The sequence below is a fragment of the Terrapene carolina genome, unplaced genomic scaffold (assembly GCF_002925995.2).
Source record: "Terrapene carolina triunguis isolate 2854851 unplaced genomic scaffold, T_m_triunguis-2.0 Scaffold517, whole genome shotgun sequence".
Taxonomy (NCBI): domain Eukaryota; kingdom Metazoa; phylum Chordata; order Testudines; family Emydidae; genus Terrapene; species Terrapene triunguis.
This window is the reverse complement of record NW_020664868.1, coordinates 5,543,579-5,571,104: the sequence shown is the minus strand read 5'-3', so window position 1 is coordinate 5,571,104 and position 27,526 is coordinate 5,543,579. Positions and strand designations below refer to the sequence as shown.

At 46.5% G+C, this 27,526-nt stretch overlaps 2 protein-coding genes and 1 pseudogene across 2 annotated transcripts in view; 1 reads left to right on the top strand and 2 right to left on the bottom strand.

Annotated features, from left to right (window-relative positions):
• LOC113407921 overlaps positions 1-11,926 on the bottom strand; it is a 12,857-nt pseudogene extending 931 nt beyond the window's left edge.
• LOC112107877 (zinc finger protein 271-like) overlaps positions 1-27,526 on the bottom strand; it is an 879,239-nt gene that overhangs the window by 552,087 nt on the left and 299,626 nt on the right. The gene's annotated exons all lie outside the window — the stretch shown is intronic.
• The window catches only part of PPP1R37 (protein phosphatase 1 regulatory subunit 37), a 147,540-nt gene that overhangs the window by 82,924 nt on the left and 37,090 nt on the right, over positions 1-27,526 (top strand). Inside the window, exons 6-7 of the mRNA XM_024219783.3 lie at positions 12,634-12,784; positions 22,745-22,900. Of these exons, the coding sequence (XP_024075551.2) occupies positions 12,634-12,784; positions 22,745-22,900 (307 nt within the window). The remainder of the gene's footprint in view (positions 1-12,633; positions 12,785-22,744; positions 22,901-27,526) is intronic.

The window sequence follows — 27,526 nt, the reverse complement described above, 5'->3', positions numbered from 1 at the left end:
GGAACCTATCCTTGTAACAAAGCCCGATGCCAACTCTGTCCACATATCTATTCAAGTGACACCATCATAGGGCCTAATCACATCAGCCATACCATCAGGGGCTCGTTCACCTGCACATCTACCAATGTGATATATGCCATCATGTGCCAGCAATGCCCCTCTGCCATGTACATTGGCCAAACTGGACAGTCTCTACGCAAAAGAATTAATGGACACAAATCTGACATCAGGAATCATAATACTCAAAAACCAGTGGGAGAACACTTTAACCTGTCTGGCCATTCTATGACAGACCTGCGGGTGGCTATCTTAAAACAGAAAAACTTCAAAAACAGACTCCAACGAGAGACTGCTGAGCTGGAATTGATATGCAAACTAGACACAATCAACTCAGGGCTAAACAGGGATTGGGAATGGCTGAGCCATTACAAACATTGAATCTATCTCCCCTTGTAAGTATTCTCACACTTGCTTCTTATCAAAGTGTCTGTACTTGGCTAACTTGATTATCACTTCAAAAGTTTTTTTCTCTTACTTAATTGGCCTCTCAGAGTTGGTAAGACAACTCCCACCTGTTCATGCTCTCTGTATGTGTGTATATATATCTCCTCGATATGTTCCACTCAATATGCATCCGAAGAAGTGGGTTGTAGCCCACGAAAGCTTATGCTCTAATAAATTTGTTAGTCTCTAAGGTGCCACAAGTACTCCTGTTCTTTTTGTAAGTTAGTCAGACATTGATTCTGAGCAAAATCATGGAAAGGCTATGAGAGAGATAATAAGTATAGAATTAAAAGTTAGTGGCATAATTAGCGCTAATTAGCGTGGTTTTACAGAAAACAGGTCATGTCAAAGTTCATATAATTTTTTTTAATGGAGATTACAAAGTAGACTGGTAAAATTAACTTAAATATTTGACCACATAACATACTGATTGATTTTGTATAATGCTGATATATTAATGTAGCCCTGTTAAATGGATTAAAAACTGGCTAATTGATAAATCTCTAAATGTACATTAAGAATCATCCAATAGGGATATTTCTAGAGAGGTTTCACAGGGATCTGTTCTTTGCCAGTGCTATTCAATATCAATGTCGTGGGAGGAAAAAGTAAAATCTTTGTTTGGTAAAGTTTGCAGATGACACAAAATTTAGTGGAGTGGTAAATAATGATGGTGATATGTTAGTTTTATGCCATCTGCTTAATTTCAAGTCCCTGCTCCTCAGGGTCTTGCAAGGTAGCTACATGAGGGTTGTGAGCTGTCAGCTCCGTGGGACTGACAGCCCCAAGCCTATTAAATTAAATTAAACCCCTGTTTTTAATTTATAAGGGGGGCGGCGGCAGTCACACTCAGAGTCTTGCTGTGTGAAAGGATTCACCACTACAAAAAGTTTGAAAATCACTGCTTTAGAGTGTCTTAAAGAAAAGGAAGGTCACCAGAATTTAAGATTGTAAAACATTTTTTCCCCTGGTCTTGTTCTTGGAAAAAGCTAAATAATTTTGGTTGAAATTTTCCAAAAATATTCATCCTGAGGCAGATACCCAGCATGGAAAATTTCAGCTCAAATGGTTAAAGTTTGTCAACCTTATAAATTGCCAAAACAAGGGTTTTATAATGGAAAGTGTTGGGCAATCTTAATAAGCAGTGCTAGCAGCCCCGACTATAATACAGCCAAATTACTCCTGGGGCAATTCGGTGCCAAAACATTAAAAATTCTGCATACATTATTTTTAAATTCTGCAAAATTCTGCATATTTTATTTGTCAAAATAATCATGCCAGTTTCAATTATTTTGGTAATTTATTTCAAAATACCTGTCAGCAAGTATGTCCGTAACAATACAGACAACAAAAAAGATCCAGGAAATGTTTTTTGACAGATTCCTTACTAGGCATATTAATACAGAACTTTGAGTAATTCATTATACAGGTTAGATTAGATAAACATAAGGGTCTGTTCTAGCCATAAAATGTATGAATCAGAAAATCTATTGAGTGCTCCACCTATAAACAGTCATCTTGAAGTAGTGTTGCGGGGTGACTCCTGTGTGAGAGGCTAGATACGTCCCCTTTCACTAGACAGGAGAAGGAACTCAGCACTCCAGTCAAATTCTCATGGGTCCACACAGTTGGAGCAGAAGACTAGAGGACCGGTGATGAGCACTCTCCAGCCACTTCTTGTAACCAACAAACAAGAGACAAAAAAGAAACCCACATCATAAGACCTAAGAAATCCTGTGGATGATGAAATGTTGCCCCCCCCCTCCCCCCGCCTTCCAGCAATGTCACACATGGAGGAAGGGTAGTTATCAGAAATGGAACAGGAGATCCAGCTAAAACTATTCCATCCCTAGATGATGTTGCTGCTATTACTTATTATCAGTATTACCATAGTGCCTAGGACCCCAATGTGATAGGCACTGTACAAACAGTACAGAAGGCAGACCCTGCCCCATGGGCTTTACAGTCCAAATATAAGACAAGAGACCGATCGATACAGACAGATGGGGAGTACAAGTAACCAATGAGGCAACATTGGTCAGCATGATAGGCTGTGGTCTGACTGTCAAGTTTTTTTTAAATAGGCAGAGTTTTGAGGAGTGATTTGAAGGTGGCTAGTGAGGGAGCTTTAGCAGATGTTTATGAGGAGCACCTCCCATAGTGAGGGGGCAGCATGGGAAAAAGAAGAAAGGTGTTTGTTTCAAAATTTTACAAATCAGCAATGGAGGCTAGCATCACAGGTTGATCGGATTGAACATGAAGGGCCATGAAAGTTAATGCAAGCAGCTTCTGTTTGATGTAATGGAGACGTGGGAGCTAGTGGAAGAATGCAAAGAGAGGGGTGATGTGGTCAAAGTGGCAGGCTAGGAAAATGATCCTTACAGTAGCATTTTGAATGGCTAAGAGTGGGGTAAGTTTGCATTTTTCAAGGCCATAGAGAAAGATGTTGCAGTCATCGAGAAGAAAAATGGTGAGAGCTTGGATGAGAATTTTAGCTGTGTGGCTGCATAGGAAAGGCCAGGTCTTTAAAATATTGTGCAGAAAGATTTGCCAAGATTTAGTCATAGCCTAGTTTTGAGGACCTGGGGAGATGTGTGAGTCGAAGCTGATGACCAGATTATGAGCCTGGATGACAGGCAGGATGGTGATGATGTCCAAGATGATTCTGCTTTCTGGTCAGAAAAGGATGTCCCTATGTGGATATCCTTTCTCCACCATGGGCTGGGTGGGCAGGGGGAGGTAGGCCAGACATGATCAAAAATACATGTGAAGAAACAAGTTCAGTAGTAATTCCCAAAAAGGCACAAGGACGCCATCTTTGTGTCCTGATTTCAGAGACCGCCACAAACAAAACAGGAATAATCTAACAAACCCCAGTGTCTAAACAGCCAAACACAAGAGTTCTGTGCCTTGTTGAAGGACAAAACTGACTTTTTTGCTGTGATGCATGACTAGAAAGGGTTAAACATCCTGCAAAATAAATAACCCACAGAAGACATGTGGGGAGATAATGTTTGTGTTTTTGCATATTTACATATGTATGAATAGGGTGGACAATGTAATCAACAGTCCCTGACTATGCTGTATTCTGATAATTCAGAAGTCAAAAGAACATCCTATCATGTAAATGAATTGTAAACATGGGATATCTCAGTATTCATCTCTCTTTGAAATGTGCAGTGAATGGTGGAGGAACAAGCAAATGGCCTTATGTTAATTCATATAGCTAAGTCCCGGTGATGGACCTCCTTCAGAGTCATCCTAATTACCTTATGTTCCCTGAGAAATTTCAACTTGTTAAAAGATATGAAATTGTATAAAAGATCATTGGGTCCTGATTCTGTCATCTCAGATTTTCTTAAGCTTCTTCAGGGGAAGTTTGAGTAGCAAGGTTGAGGTCTCAGTTATGCTGGTACGCCCTGAATGTGATATTTGGATATTGGACTATAAACTATGAACTATTTCTGAAAGAACTCTTTGCAACTACGAAGCTCACCATCTCTGCTATGAATCTGCACCTCAATGAATTGAACTCATGTCTGTATGTATACTGATCTTTTAACCATACTCTCTCTCTTTTGTTTTTTAATAAATGTTAGTTTAGTTAATAAGAATTGTCTGTAGCGTGTATTTGGGCAAGATCTGAAACATGCATTAACCTGGGAGGTAATGTGTCCAGTCCTTTGGGATTGGTAGAACCTTTTCTTTTATATGATGAAATAAGAGTTACAGACATTTTCATCATATCTGATGTGGGTATCAGGATGGAGACCTGAGGCTGGATCACTTTAAGGGAACTGTGTTGCTTGGACTTCTGAGTAACCAGTAAGGTAATAAAGAAGCTGTTTTATGCTGGTTTGGTGAATCTAAGTATTGGAATATCCACCAGCTTTATGGGGATTGTCTGCCCCATTCTTTGCAGTTCACCCTAATTGACTGACCACAGCTGGCTCCCCACTAGGACCCCGATCACAATTGCCCTTTCCAAAATAGATGCTGTAAGATCCTCAATTCTAAAAGACCGTGTTTCCAGCAGGGTCTTCCCAAAGAGCCAACAAGAAAAACTGAGTTGAGCTTCTAACAATTAAAAGTTGCAGTCTTGGCTTTAAGCCTCATGGGCAATGACTTGCTTCTCTGGAGCCATTCTAGCCCAGATGGGTGAGCTATCAGGATGTCCGCACAAAAGGCAAGAAAATGATGTTATTTCTGCCTGATTGTGCTAGCTTCTTCCTTCAGAGTAGATGCCTCTGTTCTGTGTCAGCCAACTTTAGTGTTTAGTAGGCATCTTCATTCAGTTACTGGAAAAGTTGATGTCCAGGAGAAACAACTGATCATGGCCTCCAGATTTTTCAGATGCAAACCATATGGAGAAGGATTGGGCCGAGCTGAGGCAGATAAAGATTAAAAAGTCCCTGCTATTATAGAACGTATCTGTATCTGTACATATGTTTAATAAAATGCCAGTAGATAAGTCAAGAATAGCATAGTTCTTGGGGTTTATAGGACCAGTGAAACTTGTGCACTGCAAATGGCTTCGTTTGTGCAGCCATTTACATCAACTCTTAACACCTCTCAGATCCAGAGTCCAGCCGGAGCCCTACAAAACAAGGAACTCTGGTTAATTCCACTGGGAATCCACTAGTTTCAGAGGAGAAAGGAACTGGTATTCCAGATGTGGAAGGGGCAGGAATACTTGTCTCTCAAACCCCAGTCCAATGAGCCATTCCATGTGACTGGAGACCTGACAAATTCTAGGGAAACATCCTTGCTGGGAGAGACACCAGGCATTTGTCACCCAATGGAGGACAACTATCACGGATAAATAAACTCTGGAAACTCTCTAGGATATTCTGTAGACTTTGGGCTGGTCCATACTGGGGCGGGGGATCGATATAGGAAACGCAACTTCAGCTACGAGAATAGCGTAGCTGAAGTCGACGTTTCCTATATCGAACTAAAAGTACTTACTTCGGGTCCACGCGGCGCAGGCAGGCTCCCCCGTCGACAGCGCTTCCTCCTCTCGGCGAGCAGGAGTTCCGCAGTCGACGGGGGACCGCTTCTGGGATCGATCTATCGCGTCCAGATGAGACGCGATAAATCGATCCCAGAAGATCGATCTCTACCCGCCGAATTAGGCGGGTAGTGTGGACCAGCCCTTTGAGTCCTTACTAGAAACCTGTTGTCACGGAGTCACCAGGCCGATGCTCTGGAACTGCTCCAAATGCAGCCAGTCAAGACTCTGGTATAGCATGCCTCCTTTGAGTGTTGCCAGGACAAGAAGCCTATGTGGCTTTGGCCTTCCTGTGTCTGACCTCAGCATTCAGCATCCCCATTCACCATGCGCTTCCCGCAGTGAGTCCGCCTGAGCAGGGCTCCTGGGGAAGCCAGAGGGCTCTGCACCCCAATTCCACAGTCAATGTGACTCTCAGCCAGCCAGTAAAACAGAAGGTTTATTAGTCGACAGGTACACAGCATAGAACAGAACTTGTTAGCACGGAAATTAGTGACTTTCAGGCACGCCCATCTTGGGGGAACCTTGGGCCAGATGCCCCTGACTTCCCCCCTCCGAGTCCCAAACAGGAGACTGCCCTGGACCCTGCTGCCTGGCCTCCCACACGCCCATGGCTCCTCCCCCAGGCTTTGTCCTGCTACCCAGGCAAAATGTCACCTGGTCACATCTCCCTCCTGGTTCTCAGGTTACGAAGGGCATCGGCCATAGCTTACATGCTGGCAGCTGGGCAGCCTCACCTGGCCCCGAGGGCCTCAGCAAAAGTCACACACCCAATTCCTACCACCTAGGCATTGGTGCAGTACGCAGGGAAACTGAGGTACACACAATATTAGTACATGACAGACGCATATGCAACATAACAAGGGGAAAAATCCCACTTTGTCACACTTGTCCTTCAGGATTTCAGAAATTCAGCCCAGGACCGAGTGTGTAAATTGCCTGATCAAAATTGGCCCCACTGAGTTCCCTTGAGGAACAAGTATTGTTCATTGTGCCTTAGAGAGTGGGGGCAACAGAGCAGTCTTAGACCATAAAAACCAAAACATATTCTCTGCTCATCACTCTGGTATCCAGGCCTAGATCAAGGCATAAGCATGATAGGAACATACTTTGGGTCCCCGGAGTGCCTTGATGATGACTCATAGGCTTTGGGGTCAGAAGGGACCATTATGATCATCTAATCTGACCTCTTGCAGATTGCAGGCCACAAAAATCTCACCCACCTGCTCCTGTAATAGACCCAAAACCTCTGTCTGAGTCACTGAAGTACTCAAATCTTTATTTAATGACTTTGTCACAGAGAATGCATCATTTACTGTAGTTCATGGGTTCCCCTTGGAGCATGTGAGTCATCTCTGGGAGTACGCGGGAGCAATTGTGTAATGGTGGATTTTATTTATTAATTTATTGCGTTTTCATAATAGGCTACTCAGATGAAGCTTTAAAACTCAGTGGGAATTTGTTATATAAAATACAATAGTTAATTTACCTCAGAATGTACCAATAAGAACATAGATACACAGAGAGGTTGACATATTGTGATTGGAGGTGAAGGCCCTGTACAGCATGGGTTCAGTTGCCCAGCAACTGGCCAGTCTCTAACTCTCTAACTGCGCTCTGAATTTAGGATTGTTTTTTCCCCAGTTGTGTACATTTCCCTATATATCTGTATGTAACAGTGAAGTATGGACAGATGACTAAAGACAAGACAGGTAGTGCTAAGAAGAAACACACAAAGTATCAGTGATGAGAAGAGTAGGGGTATGCGGGCAGCTGGTAAATCTGGAAGGGGGTACGCAATAAGAGAAGTTGGGAACCTCTGCTGTAGTTCAAACCAGCAAGCGTTCCAAGCCCCACTCTGCGGTGGAAGGCAAAAAACCCTCAGGGTATGTACCAATCTGACTTATGGAAAATTTCTTTGCAGGTACAGTGTTTAGCCCACTGGGCCATCTTCAGTCCATGCATTATGCTTTTCTGGGACGATGGGTGAACATCCTCCCCATAAAAAGACAAAAAGTGGAGGAATGTAGTAGGAAGAGAGCCTGAGACGTAAGCACTTGCATCAGAGGCCTGGTATGAGGCATGAGGCCTGGCCTAAAGTAGTAGTCAAAACTTTACTGATATAAAGCAAAGACAAGCTGTGAGCAAGAGGCAGGACCTGCTCACAGAATCTGGCAAGAACAGGGCTGAAATACACATGACTAAGAAGTGCTAGGCACAGAGTACTCACGCAAACACATCGCAATATCAAGTGGTACCAGAACATCCCCCAGATCAAAGATGGTACAAAAACATTCCCAAGGATAACAGGAACATACTGACCCCTCCTCAAAGATAAGGTCAGGATGACAGTTCGTAATAGAGATGTTTTGATCGAACCAACACGTACAAGGTGATGGGTGATAACTAGCCACATCGGGGCAGTAACTAACTGTGTCAGAGGGGCAGTACGTAACTTGTTTGTATCGGGGTATACGATGTATCTCAGAGGGAGTGTCTTTGTCTAGCCTAGGGAGGAACGGAAAGTCCCACCGTTCACTGAGCTGGTCCGTTGTTACAGACATACATATGTTAGTGATCCGGTAGAGTCTGCGGGATACTACTACTGTGCTTCATCAACATAAACCTGGCCTGGCGCCTTTGTACCTTGGCGGATCTTGTGGTCATAGGGTGGTTTGCTCGAGGTCTGCTCTGCCGGCTGTCTGCGCAGAGCTGGGGCAGCACACAGGGAGAATGCAGAGAGAACACACAGGCGGCCGAACATCTAATCACACCTGTTTCAGCACTTTACTCCACTGATGGTTAGAAACTTTCATCTAGTTTTAAGCCTAAACTTGTGGCTGGCCAGTTTATATTCATTTGTTCTTGTGCCAGCACTGGCTCTTAACTTAAATAATTCCTCTTTCCTGGTGTTTATCCCCGTGATGTATTTATAGAGAGCAATAATATTTCTCCTCAACCTTCGTTCTGTTAGGCTAAACAAGCCAAGCTCCTTAAGTCTCCTCTCATAAGGTAGGTTCTTCATTCCTCTGATCATCCTAGTAGCCCTTCTCTGCACCTGTTCCAGTTTGAATTCATCTTTCTTAAACATGGAAGACCAGAATTGCATGCGGTATTCTAGATGAGGACTCACCAGTGCATTGTATAATGATAATGACACTTCTCTATCTCTATTGGAAATACCTTGTCTGATGCATACTAGGTTTGCATTAGCCTTTTTCATGGCCACATCACATTGGCAGCTCATAGTCTCCTCTGTCACTTTCAACTGATAAATTTTTGCTTTAAGCTGGGGACCTTTCTTGTTAGTCCCTAAAGTGCATGACCTTTCGGTTTGAACTATTAAATTTCATCCCATTTCTATTACTCCTGTTTTCAAGGTTGTCCACATCTTCTTGTATCATATTCTAGTCTTCCTCCGTGTTGGCAATACCTCCCAGCTTTGTCATCTGCAAGTTTTATTAGCACACTTCCACTTTTTGTGCTAAGCTCCTAATGAAAATGTTAAATAAGATTAGTCTCAAGACTGATCCTTCAGGGAACTCCATTAGTAATCTCCCTCCAGTTTAACAGTTCACTTTTCTGCATGATCTGTTGTTGTCTTCCCTTTAACCAGTTCCTTACCTGCCTTTTGATTCTCATATTAATCCCTATCTTCTCCAATATAACTAATAATTTTCTAAGTGGAACTGTATCAAATGCTTTACTGGAATTCAGGTAGATTAGATCTACTGCATTTCCTTTGTCTAGAAAATCAGTTATCTTCTCAAAAGAAAGAGATCAGGTTAGTGCCAGACCATCTGCCTTTTGTAAAACCATGCTGTATTTTATCCCAGTTACTGTTTACCTCTGTCCTTAACTAATCTTTCTTTCATAATTTGTTCTAAGACCTTGCATACAATTGAGGTCAAACTAATGGCCCTGTAGTTTCTCAGATCAGTTTCTTTTCTTACATATAGGTATGATATTTGCAATTCTCCTGTCATAGGATATGGACCCCCCCAAGTTTGCGGTTTCATTAAAAACCCTTGCTACTGGGCTGGCAATTTCATGTGCCAGTACCTTTAATATCCTTAGATGGAGGTCATCTGGGCCCTCCAATTTGATCCCATTAAACTGTTTGAATTTGGTTTCTACCTCGAATGTGGGAATTTCTTCTTCCAGAGCCTTGTTCTCATTAGCCACCCTGCCACTGCCTCCAAGCTCCTCATTACCCTGATTAAAAACTGAGGCAAAGTAATCGTTCAGGCGTTGGGCCATACCTGCATTATCTTTTAATCTTTACTCCCATCCTCCTGAATAGTGGTCCCGGTTCTTCTTTCCTTGTTTTCTTTTTATTTATATGGCTAAAGAACCTTTTATTGCTAGTTTCTAATTACCTTTGCAAGATCCAACTCTGCTTGGCTTTTGGCAGTTCTCACTTTTTCTCTGCATTTTCTGACCTAAACATGAGTTTATTGAAAATAGATTGTCAAATTCTCTTATGAGATTACAAGTTTGATTGATAATGGTAACAGTATTGATGTAATAGACGTCTGTAAGGTGTTTGTGTTGGTAGCATATAACATTTTGATGAAAAAACAGAACGATTCAAAATCAACACGGCACACGTTACATGGATTAAAATCTGGCTAACTGAGAATTCTCAAAATATAATTATAAACAGGTAATCATCATCTTGGCCCTATTTTGGGGGGGCCTGAGACTTCCCCAGCAGCAGCCAGTGCAACTGGCCCAGGGGCTGCCTATGCTGCTCAGGCGGCCCCCCTGGGCTAGGGGCACCGGCCACTGCAGAGGTCACGGAAAGTCACGGAATCCGTGACTTCTGTGACCTCCGTGACAAACTGGCAGCCTTACTGATAAAGTTTACAATGACACAAGTGTGGGGGAGTGGTAAATACTGAGAAGGACAGGTTGCTGAAACAGTGATTTGGATCACTTGATAAGCTGGGTGCAAGCAAATACGTATATGCAAGGCGGTAAATCTAGGAACCAAGAATGTAGGTCACACTTATAGCATGGGGGACTGTAGTTTGGAAAGCAGTGACTCTGAAAAAGACTTGAGGGTCATGGTGGATAATCAGAAAAAGAAATTCTGTGTTCATTTTCCTCAGCCACTGTATAACTACTGTAGGCCCAGTGAAAGGGGCGTCTCCATATTATTCAAGAATATTACAAGAAACTTTCTCCAATTTTCATACTACAGCCTCTGTTTTTCAGACCAAGCATTACCTTTGGGCCTACTTGCCTTGTAGAGTATCTATAAAGGATTTATTAGTTCTAGTGGCTGCTTGGAGACAGCAAAGGTGTCGCATTTACCGTAATTTTGGAATACCTCATACAGGCTTATTTGGATGAGTAGACTAACTGCTGTACAGCAGTTAACATCTCATTCCTGTAGTCTTCAGCCAGGAACAAGTCCCCTTTCCCCAGTGAAGATCTCTCACTGTAGTTGCAGACGTGAGCTGTTGCATGGTATTTCTTTCAGATGAATGTATGCAAAGGTTGTTTCCACTGTTCTTCAGATGGCCATATCCATATAGTCATCAACCGATCTTGATGAAGTTCCTCTGGATGCTGGGCTCATGCACAGAGTTCCTTCTCTCAGAGCCATTGACTGAAAATGTCCTGCTACCAGCACTGGGCACAGCACCTCATCAGGATGCTCTGAAGATTCCCGCTTGAGGTGTTCTAGACAAATCTGCTCAATCCAAATAGAGTCCTTAGCCCCATCCCAATCTGAAAAGGTTTGTTCTTTTTCTCCAGACTGGCAGGATGTGGTATGATGGCTGGAGATGGATATTCAAAGATTGGTATCATTTTGTTTCTTACCTGAGAATTTCCTTTTTACTTATTTGTAAAGATCTTTCTATGTAATCTGTTCCCATGCTAATCCGTTTTCTCGGTATTTAAAAACAGACCATTACAATCAGTACTGCAGATGGGATCATTATTGCTATGGTAGCCCAGTGTCAACATTTATTTTTTGGTGTGTCTCTTCTCACCACAAACCTTGCCTAACTAGCAGCTTACAAAGTGCCCCGAAGGCCACCAGAGGAAGTGAATTCCATGAGCAAGAGCCATTGACTGAAAATGTCCTGCTACCAGCACTAGATTTTTATCCTAGGAGCCCATGCTAAAGTGCCCAGCTTATCTTCGCTGCTCTAAGGGAACATGGGTGGATGGAACATGTTTCTTGAGTAACTGAGTCCCAAACCACTGAGGTCTCACAGATGATTTCCCCTGCCAGCTAGAAGAAGAGCAGGTGACAGCTAAAATACAAACTAGCGTAAAAGGAAAAATGGCTAATTCCTAGAAGATGCATCTTAGTTGTTCTCTGAGAAATTAACAAAAGAAGCAGGCATGTCTGAAATCACTTACCTTACTTGCTTTGAAAATCTGGAGACCCATTCTGGCCTCTTCACTTCAGCAAACTCCATCACTTCCCTTTATATTTCCAAGGCATTTCCTCTGAAGCAGCGAAAAGGCACTGTCCACAATCGGCTGAATTGCATAATGCGGCACTTGCTGGCAATCCGCTATTGTTTGAAGCATTAAGTGTTACTGACTAGAGGGGAAACTGCCATTCCTATATTTTGTATTTGTTACTGGCAGGCTGAATTCTGGAATGCTGTATGGTGTTTTTTTGTGTGTGTATGTTCTTTACAGCTGGTTGGACTGTCGCTAGTAGTTGGATTAACATGTTTGTTGCCGAGATATACATAAATACCCAAATTCTGTTTCATGGGTGAAAAAAGAAAAGATGGTCTTATGGTTAAGGCACAGGTCTTAAGGCAGGGAGATTGGTGTCCTATTCCCTTCTCTGTCACAGATTCATATGATACGATCTTGAGCAAGATATTACTCCTCTGTGCCTTAGTTTTTTCTCATCTTTAAAACCATGGTATGTTACCTAACTCTTTTTCCTAGGGAGTTCAATAATGTTTGTAAAGTGCTTTGAGAGAGACCTAGACGGAAGGGCAGATCAGGCAAAGTATATGCAGAGGCTGTGCCCCGCTGACCTGAGTAGAACTTAAATGTGCTTTGAAAGTGTGCAATGGCTACATGTTTTTGTTCTGTTTTGTTTGTCATCTCACCCCTCTGCTTTCCTTTTCCAGACTAACTGTCTGCAGTACCTGGATGCTCGGAACACTCCTCTGCTGGATCACTCGGCGCCATTTGTTGCTCGGGCTCTGCGCATCAGCAGCACCCTGGTAGTGTTACACTTGGAGAACGCCGGCCTTTCTGGGCGCCCGCTCATGCTACTAGGTGAATAACCTGGAGAATCTTGTTCACAGGGCATGGTCTGTTTCCTGGAGTAATCACATGTGGTTGTCTCTTCTTTGCATCTAAACACCTTTTATTTACTTGGATAACTTCTTTGTTTTTAATGCCTTGAAAAGAGAGGACAAACTATTCTACTTCAAGTGATTGTCCAGACTTGTTCCACTGTTGGTGCACATGTGCCCCGTGCATGTGAGAACCAAGTATTTTGGTCAACTGTGTCCACTGGCTGTGCAGTCACACATCCCACCCAAGAGTATAAAGGGCAGAGTGGCCCCAACTTTCCCTCCGTTACTTCTTACCACCCATGGCAGTGAGATGAAACCCCTGCTGTGTCTGCTTATTTGGCACATACTGTGATTTTAGCTAGCCTTGTATAGAATATTTAGATAGTGTAGTTAGTACAGGACCTCCATGTCAGCCATCTCTGAAATGCATTCAGCTCCACGCACAGGGCCACTTAGACAGGCAGAACTGTGAGGTCTCAATGCATGGATGAGACACTGGTGTAGGGAGGAGGGTTTTAGATTTATTGGGAACCTTTTGGGGGAAGGAGACGCCCATACAGGGTCCACCTAAACTAAAATAGAACCAGATTGCTGGCATGTAAAATTAAAATACAGCTGTACTTCATTGACTCTCGGGCTAGATCACCCTCTCCAAAGAGACACATTAAGCCTTCTCAGATAAGCCAGTTGGTACAGCCATGGGTACTTGGAAGGCAGGAGGAAAGGTAAGAACATCAGCGCCAGGGGAAGAGCAACCATTCCCTGCTGTAATAGTCTCACTGTTTCCTGACAAGTCTGTGACTCCCATCTGTGTCCGCCTTCACTGGTGGCTTTTAAGGTATTCCAGGACCTGATGAAATGTGTGTTGGAAGCCTTAGACATAGCCCTGGAAGTGGTTCAAGAGAAGCATTCTACATCCTTCTACACCAGGGAGGCTTGCCATCCCCATTAATAAAGGCCTGCTAAAGGCTGAAAAAGCTGTCTGGCATCCACCTACATCCATCCAGGTCGCGTGATAAAGAGCAGATGGAAGGTACCAAGTCCCTGCTAAGGAATTCAAATATATTTTTTTTTATTCACATTGAGCACCAGTTTCTTCTATGGTGACAGCAATTCAGGACTTCTTCGGCCACAAGATGTATTTGTAGGCTAACCTCCAGTTAAGGCTGGCCTTCCTATCAGTCCCTCCTCTCCAAATATGACTGTCTAAACTGGGACAGAGTCTTAATGTATAGACAAATGGCCAAAGGAGCAGCAGGAGAAGAAGTCATCTTTCATGGCAGAGAGACGTCTGACTGCCCACACTTGCTGTAAGCTGTGCTGATGCATCTGATACAGTGCTCATAATGGCCATAGTTCGTAGATGGAAATCAGCATCATGCAGGTGAAGAGCTATCAATCCATCCAGCCCACAGGAAATACCTCTGATTCCTGGCATCCTACTGCCAAGACGGAGTCCTGCCTTTTTGTCTTTCTTACAGCATCAAGGATTTTCACCAATAGGTAATAGCTGTCCTCAACCAACTTCTTCATCATCAAACACAGGCAGCCTACTGAGGACTGTTGTGCCGGCCACTGACCATGGTGATGCACAAGGCAATGTGTAGTGAAGTTCCCAGATCTGGCTCAATCCTACAAATCTATGAATCTTTGGGGTTGCCCTGTAGGCGGTACCAGGCCAAGTCATAACATGCACCCCTTTTGAGCGTTGATGGAGAATTTGAGAGCACCGTGTGCTGAAGAGTTTTTGTCCATCTTGGCGAAATGGTCAAAGAGCATGCAATGCTGCTTTTGAATATAATCACTGATTGAAGGGAGGCTAGATCTCTGTGAGATTAAGATATTTTGCACTAAGTCAAACCGTGTTATGTTCAGGATTTGGCATTGACAGCATGTATGGAATGCCTCCAGCTGCTCCAAGTCTGCCTATAGTAGGGCCCAGGTTTCTGACATCTGTGGCAATACAGGTAATACACAGGTTGATAGATCCTGAGCTTTTTGGGTCAACACAAACAAGTTCTTGCATCCACAAGTGAGACACAGACTTTATGCGGGAGGCAGCAGGACCTAGTAATTGAAGAATGTCCAGTTTGCTGTGACTGCTTGAACTCTGCTTGCACCCTAGGTAGATAAACTCATCACCACTCTCGACAGCACTCACTGCACTGGGGGGTTCTGGTGGCCCAGTTCTGAATTTCTGGGCCATGGTCTTCTGCCATGAGACATTCAATCCCATATTGTGGATGGTGTCTTGGAGATGGTGGTGGGCGGGGCTGAAATTCTCTGACTTCTCAACAAACAAGGGAATGTTGTTGGTCAGCAAACCCTTCATGATCATCCTTGATTCTGACATGTGGAGTGGCAAGTACTACTATTCAGTCGTCAGCTCAACAGAATAATGCTGGGGTGAGAATGCATCATTGTCGCACACCTGGGGTTGTGTAGAAATGCGACCAAAGCCATGACCCAATGTGCACTCTTGCTCCACTACTGTTCTGAAGATCATACACCAGGTTTAGCAGAACAGCTAGAACTGAAACTTCTTTCAGTGCAAGCCAAAGTGCTGACCCGTTGACCAAATCAAAAGCTAATGTGATGATGATGATATATGCCACATGAAAAGAGTGGTTAAATTTTCAGTACAGCTCATCTAGAAGCCAAAGGGTAAGAACAGTGTCCATTGTCGACTAGTTAAACATGATTGCTATAGACGGCGATCTCTACTAAGGAGTGGCTGCCTTCTACCAGGAAGAACATAAACAAAGACCTTTCCAGGAACTGATGATAATGAGATTGGACTGTAGTTGCCTCGCTCGAGGAGAGATCTTGTGCCCTGGTACGCTCCGATGCTGTCTTTCAGTTCTGTAGGTACTTTGCCTGATGCCCACACTTAAGAAGAATTGATGTAGGCCGATGCTTACTGGTTCCAAGGCACCTTTCAGCAACTGGGTCGGAATACCTTCCGGTCCAGCAACATGTCCATTCTGTAACTTTTGTTTGGTCTTTCACACGTCCGCGAGTGATGGAGGATCAGTTTTGCTGCTGGGTCTGCAGCTGTGCAGTTTGTCAGGTCACGTAGCTTTGGACAGTCATCAGCAGGTGCGCGGTTCAGCACACTTTCATGTTTTCCATCTGTCCAGGACCTCATCCATTGTTGAGCAGGGAGACCCATCTAGTTTTATAATGGGGGATGTTAAAAGGCACAAATGTCTGAAGCCAGTTATTCAATGGTGGTGTATGATATAGCATTACGTATACACTCCAGGCGATCCCCACATCATCTGAGAGGATACCGAGGTTACATATGTTATCTTCAATGGGCCGTGTATATTTCACGGCATCAAGAGGCTCCTCAGATAGACAATGGACATTGTACTGTTGGTGGATATCTGGCTTGCGAGGAGGTGGAAGATGCAGAGAGAGACTGAGTGACAACTAATCTGTGGTCTAAGTTTGCTAGTGTTTCTGTGTTGCCAAAGACCTCATGAGATTTCACTATTGAGCGATATCTGACAGTGATGCGATCAGTTTCTTTCATGACATCCATTATTTGAAATCCAGGTCCAGCGATGGTTGTTAAGGTGCCTAAACCAGGAGCCCGTAACAGACCATCCCTCAGTGGCACACAGTGTCAGAAGCCAAGTGATGTATTCGTTTGGTGAACCTAAACCAAAGGGACCTATCATAGTTTCATACCCACTTCAGTCACCGCCTGTCATGGCATTAAAATCTCCAAGCACAAGCACTGGATTTTTGCTACTAGTTGGTGATAGAATGCATCCTGTTGCCCGGGTGATGCATCAGCTGTCGTCGTGGCCTATGCACCAACAGAAAAGTGTTCATAATGATGCTGGAGCCGAGCATAGAGTAAGCATGGAAAGATGGGGTTCTTTTTTATTAAATTGTGTGCTAGACGTTTGTCCAGTAAATAAGTGCTACACCTTGAGTTTGGTGTGGACCACCAAAGTGGGGGGGGGGGGCGGTGGCGTTGCTTTTCTGTGGTGCCAGCAATTAGTCTTGTAGCGGCTGAGTTCTTTGACAAGAGCTTGTACCCTGTGCCGTTAGTGTTAACACATTCCATGTGGCGACACAGAACGTGCCTCTGAAGTCTGGTTTGGTCATCGTGGCTGTGCATTCACAAGTGGGGTTTGGGTTGCTTCTGTCCTATGCATGCAGAACATGCCCCTCCTCCTGGCGTTAGTAATAGCAGGGGTTTTAACCCTGGTGCTATTCTCAGGGTCTGTCGTGGCTGGCTGCTTTTTTCCCGTCCTCACCCCACTCTGCCTCCTTGGGATTGGGGAGATATAGAGGAGTTTTTTATTTTTGGGAACACCAGTCCCCCTTCCCAGGAACTTCTGTCAGATGCTATTGGTTTCTGTGGGTGTGGATGACCATTATGAAGATCTAGCTCCCTTTCTGCCCTATATGGCCCATGCATCCACAACTGTAGCTCATCCACCTTCATCGCCATTGGGACTTGGCTCTTGTCAGCTGAGTTGCCATTGGCCTTCGCTCATTACCCTTAGCAGAGGCCCTTATCGCATACTATTGACTGGGGCCAGTCAGACTTGAAGCTGGTGTGGGCAGGGTCTACCACACCCTGAAGTAGAGCAGCTTACACCACTGTTACCTGGGTACTATCTTCAGGCTCACCCAGAATCACCAGTGCATGTCTGAGATTTCTAGGACCCATGACCTCATGCACTCATGTCACACACATGCCAGAGGTCATCTAGAAGGGTGATTTTGAAATCAGTATATATATACCTAGCAGACACCACATGGACATGCTGATCAAGGTCCCAGAAGAAGTCTTCTCCTTTTTAAACTGGTGGAAAGACTCATTCAGGTATACAAGGGTATGCCTGTCTCTGCACTTCTACCTACCAAGACTCTGACAGACACCCACCCTCAGGATGGAGGGGCTTATCTAGATCCCACAAGGCTCTTCTCGATTGGAGCTGCCTATCTCTGATAAAGTGGCCCTTTGACAGTCCCTTATTTGTATAAGAGATCCTCAAAAATCTTCATTTTCCGAAAGCCCAGTTCTTTCTTAAAGATGGGAAAACTTGTTTTTTGAAAATGATGATTTTCAACGATCTCTTAGATAAATAAGGGATCGTCATCAGAGGGCCACTTCTTTGCTGGACCTGGACAGTTGGAAATGGAGAAGAGCCTTTAGGGGGGCCCTGCAGGGCTAGTCTTGGAGAGTGTGTTGGGGGTAGATTGGAGCTAGGAACCCTAGGTGGGGGTGCAGCATCAGCTGTGAGGGAGCCTGGAGCCCCTCCCTGAAAGCCCCCCCACTTTCCCTTTCCTAGAGGAGCCTCACTAGCAAAGGGCATAGATGGCAAGAAATGCTGCATCAGGGCTGGCAGCTCCACTCTAGGGTCGATGCAAACCTCAGGGGAGGGTAACTGCTAGTTCCAGTCCTGCTGCTGCTCCCTACAGCCGCCAGCTCCCTTTGCTGCTGTTACCAGGAGCAGGGCTGGCTCCAAGTTTTTTGCCGTTCCAAGCAAAAAAACTAAAAGGGGGGGGGGCAGGAGTGCCGCCCCTTGAAAAGTGCTGCCCCCAAAGGGCCAGAATGCTGCCCCAAGCACATGCTTGGAACGCTGGTGCCTAGAGCCGGCCCTGACCAGGAGTTCCCCTCCTTCCCTGCTACTTCTCCCTGCTCTTGTTCCCCCGGGATGGACTGACGGGCCTGGAGCAGCTTGCGGAACGCAAGCAGGAGCACTGCTGCTGGAACGGCTTCTGACTCACAGAGGTCATAGGTGGGGTCCCACTAAAATCACGGTCTATTTTGATCAATTTGATGGCCACAGCATTTTAAAATTAGTCAATTTCACAGTTTCAGATGTTTCCATCTGAAATTTCACGGTGTTGTAACTGAAGGGTCCCAACCCAAAAGGGGCTTGTGGGAGGGGTTGCAAAGCTGTTGTAGAGGGGTCACAAACTGGGGGAGGGACGCAGAACTGGGTCTGTTTCCCTTTCCGCCTGCCCGCCCAAGAGTGGCTGTGCCGGGGCAAGAGGAAGTCTGGTCCCTCCCCAGCCCTGCCAGGACTAGTAGCTGCAGCCCCAGGCATGGTAGAAGCCCCCAGCTGGGGTGCCCCCAGTTCTACCCCTCCCCTATAATAGCTAGATTTCAGGGGGGAGCTCTGATTTCATGATTCACAATGTGTTTTTACAGCCGTGAATTTGGTAGGGCCCTACTCATGAGAGGCTCCTGCAACTCATGGCAGCAGAGCCAGTTTGTGAGGCCGTGGCAGCCCTCCCATCCTAACACTCAAGCCCCACTGCTTTTCCAGCTCTATCCGCCTTGTGTCCCCCTCCAAATATCCCATGTTCTCGGACTGCTGTGCCCTGTTCTTCCAGGCCACCCGCGCAGGACCCACCCTTGGAATTCTGGGTTGGGTCGGCCTTTGAAACTCATTCTCACCCCCTCGGCTCATGGGAGTGCCCCTCTGGGTCATCCCCATCTTGCTTTTTCACAGGGGGAGGCTACCAGAGAGGGCCACTGCTCCCTCTATTCAAGGGGGATGTCTTCAGGGGCAGAACTGCTGTCCTCCCACCTCGTGGGAGGCCTGGGCTTGCTCACAGCCTGGCCCTCTAGAGGCTGGGGCTAAAGAAGCCCCACCCTTAGTCAGAGAGGTTCTTGATAAGGGAAAGTCCTGCCACATGTAGCATGGTACATCCTCCACAGGAACCCCTGTTTCTAGGGACACTGTGAGAGCAGCACTCACTGGGGGGTGAAGAGCTGGGTTTTCTTGGTGAATAAGGGATCATCATCAAAGGGATCATTGCTCGCTTGGGAGCTCAGAGCTCTGACACACCAGGATCTGAAGAGGGGAAAGACTGTTGCCTCCTCTGGCATGGAACATAATTGAGGGTGGGGCAAGGAGTGGAGCCATCTGTGTGCTTCCTCCCAAATACCCCTCCTCTACCAACAATTCTTCCTCAGGGGAAGGACCCTGAGGAGGGAAGAGACTCCAAAATTCCCCTTACCCTTCGCACCCCTCCAGGCTTACCCTTCCCTGTGATGCTGCTCTCCGGGGCAAGAGGAGGTCAAAGCCGTGCAGTGGAGTGGGTCATAGCTGTGCAGTGGGTGACCTGGGGGGTGCTGCAGCTTCTCACAGCCATGACCCCATTTGTCTGCTTCACAAAATGCCCCCACTGATTCCATGTCAGTCCCTGAAGCCTCTTTTCAGCTCCTCAACCTGTGGGACTCCCCACTACTGCTGACCCCTTCATGGGCAGGAGGGCTGGGGTGGGAGGATGAGGCAGGAAGAGGGCAATTCTCTGAGCTGGGCAGTGATGCAAGGAAGGGATTAATCTGCTGCCAGTGCCTTTGGTAGATGGAGTAACTGTAGCAAATGCGGAGGGAGTGCTGGGTGCTGGAACTTGCGGGTTCTGTGATTGTTCGTAAACCAGGGAAACTCAGCCAAAAACTGCAGAGTTCAGGCAGCCCGTCCCTGCCTCATACCCTTCCAGAAAGTGCATGTATGTGGGGGCTAAACTAAAGACTCTGACCCCCAGGAAATGTGGAGTTAAAGGAATGCCTCCTACCCCAGACGACTACCACACCAGCCCCCCCTGGAGATTGCCATAGGCACTGAGCATATAGTAGAACCTTGTCTCTCCCTAAAAGTAGGGTTACCATACGTCCGGATTTTCCCGGACATGTCTGGCTTTTTGGTCCTCAAATCCCCGTCCGGGAGGAAATCCCAAAAAGCCGGACATGTCCGGGAAAATAGGGAGGGAGGGGTCGTGGGGCTTGGGTCTGGGCTGGGGCCAGCGGTGCTCGGCCAGTGCCGGGCCGGAGCCGCTCGGCCAGAGCCGGGGCCCAAGCCGAGCTGGGCCGGAGCCACTGGGACCGGGGCCGGGAGCGCCCGAGCCGCTGGGGCCGGCGGTGCTCGGCCGGAACTGGGGCTGGCGGTGCTCGGCCGGGCCGGAGCCGCCGGTGCTCGGCCAGGGCCGGTGCCAGGCCGGAGCCACTCGGCCGGAACCGGGGCCCGAGCCAAGCTGGGCTGGAGCCGCTTGGCCGGAACCAGGGCCGGCGCCCCAGGGCCGGAGGGAGCCGCTCGGCTGTGGGGGCTGGACTGGGCTGCACCTCCTCGCGTCCCGCCACCGCCCCAGCCCCAGCTTACCTGCTGCCTCCCTGTTTCAGGCTTCCCGCGAACATTTGATTCGCGGGAAGCAGGTGAGGGGGAGGAGCAGGGGGCGGAGCGTTCAGGGGAGGGGGCGGAGTTGGGGCGGGGACTTTGGGGAAGGGGCGGAGTTGGGGCGGGGCCGGGGGCCCGTGGAGTGTCCTCCTTTTTTAAAATTAAAATATGGTAACCCTACTAAAAGAATCTGCCCTTTTCTGTGTTCAACACAATTCCAAATCCTTGCTCTTTTTCCCATGCCCCTCCTCCGCCCCTCCCTGTGCTAAGTGTAGCCATGTCGATCAGGGAGTAGTGCAGAGCTTGCCCTGCCACCTAAGGGGGCTTGGAGCTACAGCTACAGAGCTCAAAGATTCCTGTTCGCTGGCCTGTGCTATGCAGGATGTCAGACTGCAGGCTCACAATGTCCCTTCTGGCCTTGAAATCCATTAACATTTTTAAAACGTAGCCGCTTTCTCCAATCTCCCTCACCCCTTCTGCTGGCCCCAAGTCTTAGGGAGGGATACAGCACTGAGGACTCCCTTAGGAGAACAAAGAAAGGAGGGCAGAGTTAAGGTTAGGTGGGGGTGTTATGGGAGCCATTTCCTGGGTTTCAGAGGTTTTAAGTTCAGGCCCTTTCAGTGTTCTGGGAGGGAATAAGGCACCACTGGCAGCTGTTTGGTAGTGAATCACTGCTAGGCATCTTTGTGGTCACATCAGACCCCAGGTACAGGCAGATTACAGACAGGTAAACAAAAGATGGCTTTGCAGTTAATAGGCTATTAGTGTAACTTCCCTGCTATATGCTACCCTTTGAACCATGTTCTTACGTCTGTCAGGGACACTTGAGAGAGATTCTCACCTGGGCTGCAGGTTCCAATGCTAAAGTTATTACTTGAGGTCTAGCATTCTGGTTAACAGGGTGGTTGTGATCTTGGTGTGAAATGCAGAATTTAATGGAAAATTGAAGTTTTCTCTCTTCTGATCTGCTTTGATACTGCTGCTGACTAGCAAGTCCCCCTAGTGCTGGCAGAAGTGTCATTGTCGATTCAGAGCAAGATTATAGCCTACCGTTGTTCTGGGGGCACAACGGGGGGAAGGGCTCAAGGAGCTGCCACACTATTCCTCATGTTGTGCAAGGCTGCGTGCAATAGCAGCCCTGGTAGTTGAGGAGAGCAAGGACTGCTCAGGACTCGTTGCACTGCTAGTGTTGCCCTCTACAAAGGCCCTGGTAGTGGATGTATCCCCCTCTCTCAGGATTATGCAGGATCCCGCCAACACACACCCCTGGAGACATTGGGCTTGTGTCTCCTGCAGCTCCACAATCATGCCTTCCAGACACAGGTTAGCCCCATGACTTTCTTGCCAATATAAAGCATTTAGACAGCCATACTTGTGTCCTGCTGATGATTTTTCTGCCTAGTTAATTTATGCTGATATTGAGACTTTGTCTACAGCTGGCTGACATAGTATATAAGTAAGAAATTTGCATAAGATAAGATGTTGATGGCACTACAAATGGCCTGTATGGACATGTGTTCTTCTGCAGCATCCAGCTGGAATAAACCTACGATACATGGCCTTGTGTGCCATACAGAAGGCATTAATGAGGAGTTAGTAGCAGGATAAACATGCAGACCTAAAGCAATAATGAATGAAACCGAAAGTTACGTCTCCTTTGGTTACATGCTGTTCCAAGGTGTCTTGTGGGTCTACAGACCGGTGCCCTGCTCTCTGTGGTCTTTTGTTCTGTAGCTATTACATGTTAGCTGAAGTGTAATTCTCTGTTCTTTGCTTTTTAGCAACGGCTCTGAAAATGAACATGAACCTACGGGAGCTGTATCTAGCCGATAATAAACTGAATGGATTGCAGGACTCTGCTCAGCTTGGCAACCTGCTGAAATTTAACTGTTACATACACATATTGGACCTGAGGAACAACCACATCCTAGATTCAGGTGGGAGATCCTCCTTAGTCTTCGTACTTCGTTTCTCTGAGAAATTTTGTCAGAGCGAGAACTACATTTTAAATGTTCTCAGCTGAAAACCTAAAATCTTATTGGATCCCATGTTGCACTCCAACCCAGGTTGGAAAATTTGCCCTTTAAAAGCAAGCTAAGCCGTCATTCCTTTCTCATTCTGAATATTTTTACTTGTCTTTCTTTTAAAGAGTGACTGTTTCCTCCCTCCCCCCCACAACGTAATGTCTTAATAAAGACCGTGAATGTCTAGTAAATCCTCAGACTTTAAACAATGAATAAATTAATTTGTACTCTTTAACGTGAGGTGGAATATGGCGAGTTAGAGTCCCCAGCCTCCACTTTCTTTGGGAACACAGGGACAGCTGATGCTGCTCTTATCTCTGAGACACTTCTTGGTAAAACCACAAAAGCCCCATTCGGGAACTGAGCAGCACCAGCAGGTTGGAAGGAAGAGTCCAACCTGTTAGACTGAAATTCTGTCTCTGGAAGTACCATCTCCTCTTTCCACCAGGCAAGGAGGTAGCTTGAGGCGATTTTGAGCAAGAGGACAAAGGCCTAGGGCTGCGGGAACACCTTGACGGAGAGGTAGTAAGAGGCTGGCTCGCTGGAACTCTTCCTGCACTTTTCCGAGGAGCCCGGCCCAACAGAGCAGCAGGCAGCTTCTGCTGTCAAAGGGAAAGTCGTGGTGGGGGCTGAACAATTTCCAAATCTGATCTCAAATGGAGAGTTGAAATGAGAGGGTTTTTTAAAAAGCAGTTGAAGCATTTTTAAAGAATGATAGCAGCGTAAGACCATGTCTACGCTACCACTTATGTCGGCAAAACTTGCGTCGCTCAGGGGTGTGAAAAAACATATCCCTGAGTGACGAGTTTTGCTGGCATAAGCACTGTGCACACGAGCACTTCTATCGGTGAGAGATGCTCTCCCGCCAACATAGCTACCACCGCTCATTTAGATGGCTTTATTATGTCGACGGGAGCTCTCTCCTCTATGCATAGAGCGGCTACACGAGTGATCTTACAGCAGCACGGCTGTGCCGCTTTAAACTTGCTAGTGTAGACGTGGCCTATGTCTCTCTAAGTGCTTAGAGCAACTTAAGCTGCTCAGACCCAGTTAAGGCACCTTAAATCACTTGAAGGGGCCGATCATGAGATGTCGCATGCCCACAATTCCTACTGAAGTTAGTAAGAGCTGTGGCTGCTTGACACTTTTCAGGATAGGGTCCCTAAGGTGCCTCACCTCTCCTAGAGATTTCTCAGTGTCTTTTACTCTTTTTCTCCTTTTCAAAAGAAAAAAATATGGGTGAAATTAAAAACAGAAACAAATGTCAATACAAAATTTAGTGTTTTCAGTTCAGTGTTAGCTCAGCCTTTGTGCAGGCCTGTAGTATGTTTGGTTACTATCTTCTTGGTCAGCTGAGGTACCTATCATAAGTTTGGACACTCAGGGTACGTCTACACTTACCTCCGGGTCCGACGGCAGGCAATCAATGTTCTGGAATCGATTTATCGCGGCTTATCTAGACGCGATAAATCGATCCCGGAAGTGCTCGCCGTCGACGCCGGTACTCCAGCTCAGCGAGAGCAGTACGCGGCATCAACGAGGGAGCCTGCCTGCAGCGTCTGGACCTGCGCTAAGTTCGGACTAAGGTACTTCGAATTCAGCTACGTTATTAACGTAGCTGAATTTGCGTACCTTAGTCCGAAGTGGGGGGGTAGTGTGGACCAGGCCTTAGTCTATTTTATTATTTCTGAGTTAATGTTGTTGAAGTAACCTTAAGTGTCTGAATTTCCTGCCCTGATTCTTGGCATCCTTAACGACATCTGCTGCGAACTCTTCCCCTAATTGGCCTTATTAATATGCTTCACTGAGCAAACAATATTTGGTAAACGTGTGCCATCAGCAGGTATTCTCCATATTACACATGCATTAAGCCTCTTGCCAAAAGTCCTATTGGATACCTGTGTCAGCACTGGGATTAGAATCCAGAGCGCCTGTCATGGACGTACATTTTATCCACTGGACCCTCCAGGAAAGTCCCTTTACCTACCTGTTTGTAAAGCCATCTGTGGAATGGGGCTAATAATGCCTATAGGCAGGGGAAGCGAGGCTCTGGTGGCCTCAGTCAAGAGCTGTTGTATTCAAAAGGTTTCAAAGCGAAATATTTCCTATTATGGGATTTACAAGTTCCACCTACAGTTCTTTGTGACTCACTGGTGTTTGGAATCCCTGAAGTCTGGAGCTCCTTCTCTGTAGCTTCGATTTAATTAGTTTGGGTTGCATGTCATTACGGAGTTGCTGGGTGTGACTCTATGTAAGGCTGCAGCTAATGTTCCATTACCAGGCCTGTTGTGACCACGCACCACGGGACTGCACTCCAACTGTTAAGGTGAAGGAATTGTAGGCCTACATCTTTCTGTAGCTAATGTAAGCATGCAATATATTTTTGTTAAACAGATTTTTCCAAAGTGTGGGAGTGGAATAAGACAGACAGCTTGAGGTTTCACAATAGAAAAATAATGTCCTTGTGATTTATTTTTTTTCCAGACCCCTGTATCTGAACACTGCCTTAGTGTAGGAGCTTTCCAACTTCTACACATGTACATTTGAACACACACTTGTGAATCTTATCAGTATTTCTGGAGAATAAACAACCGTTTCAGAGTTAGACCTGTCAATGCAAAGTATATTCATCTGCCAGCCTCCAGCCTCCACATGGCTTATTACCAAGCACTTCTGTCAAATACTATTATTTCAGTTGAAACAAACTGTCTCAATATGTGGATGGGGTACCCCACAAATAGTAAGAGGAGATAGACTATTGTGTCTGATAGCCCACACATCCCTATAGGCTATACTGGATGCACACCTTGGCTGCCTTGGTGGCTGTGAGAAGATCTTCCTGGTTTCAATCCTCACAAATTCCCAATAAGGTCCAAACAGCAAATTGAGGACCTTCCTTTTTAGGTCAACGAGATTGAATTGAAAGATAGGTGGGGCCTTTGATTCCTTAAAGGATTCTCGGACTACTCGGTGCTCCCTGGGCCCCCATATTCCAGGACCAAGGACCAAGTAAGTGAGACCACAGGCTTCCTTCAGGCAGCATTCCTCTGCCCAATACTGTTACCAACCTCGAAGTTTCTGAGAAAGGGGTAGATGTTCTAGTGATGACAATCCTCTTCCTCTGTTAATGTACAATATGCGTCTTCCACCAGGCAGCAGGCTTGGCATGTTCCTGGTGTCGAGAGCCTGGTAGAACCTCCAGAGGGAGCTCTTCTCTTCCTAGCCCTCCACCCTTCAGCCCCATAAGGGTCCAGCTAGAATCAATATCTGCACATCACCATCCTATCCAGGGCCTTGCTCTATTTTCCCATCATACAATGGTAAGGTTTCTTTAAAGGCCTTATTCATGGTTTTACCCTGCAGTTGAGGAGCCTCTTGCAACCTCCAGTGTAGTATTAGCAGGGTTGAGCCCTTGGCAACCTGTTCCTATACAGTTTATTTCTGGAGACTGCCTTTCTGGTAGCCATTCCATCCGCTCAAAGAGTAGGGGAGAGCCAGTCCTTTGTGGTGGGTCCCCTTTATGCAGTGTTTCATAAGGACAGGGTCATTCTCAGGCCTCATCTCAAGTTCTTGCAGTTGTTTGAGTTCCATGTGTACCATTTGATTCATCTCCTAGTTTTCTTCCCCAAGCTTGACTCGACTTCTGAGGAGGCTAAACTCCACACCTGTGACAGGACAGAACATTCAGATACCCACCCCAATTGTTGTGGTCTTTGCAGTAACTCATTTCCTCTTCAAAATTATCTGAGTGGGTCTCCGGCTGTATATAAGGACACGTTATGAGTAGGGCTGTAAGAAAATCGTGGGCCACAATTTTTGTTGTGGAAACTGCAACAATCACAACTTTTTGGCAACACCAGTCACTGTAATTTGGCCCGGGGTGTCTCTCCATCATGACAGACGGATGGCCAGGTCACACTTCAGTGAGAGGCATTGTGAGCTGGGGTGGGGGTGGCAAAGGAGGATGAGGCTGGGGACCCAGGCAGCTCAAGGCGAGGCTCTCTAGAGGGCTCACCATAGGCGGCGATTATTTAGGGCTAGAGAGGGCTCAGCCTTCTGAAATTGGAGCCACCCCACTGCCAGTGTGCAAAGCCTGGCTTGGCAGGCAAAGCCCTGCCTCCAGCAGCACTGGGGCCGGCTTGGTGCTGCAGGAGAGTCCCTGGAGCCCAGTTGTGAGGTGACTTTGGTGCAGTGGTGGCCAGCCTGTCCCTCCCCAGTGTTTTCAAGCAGAGCTGGGGCTGGTGGCATGAGAGGGGGCGTGAGGGGAGCGAGACAGCGGGAGGAGAAGAAAGGGGAAACGGGGCTGTGGAGGAAGGAGCCAGATATAGGCACAGCTAACTGCACCCACTGACATTCCCATACAGCTCCCTGTGCTCCCAGTCCCCCACTCAACCTCCTGCCATAGCTAAACCCTAACCCACCCCTGCTTAAACCCATCCAGCCCCTTGGTACCGCATCCCCCCAAATAAACCCAAACCCCACAAAACCTCCTCTCGCCACAGGCTCCTCCCCACCACACCAACCCACCTTCCCCAGATA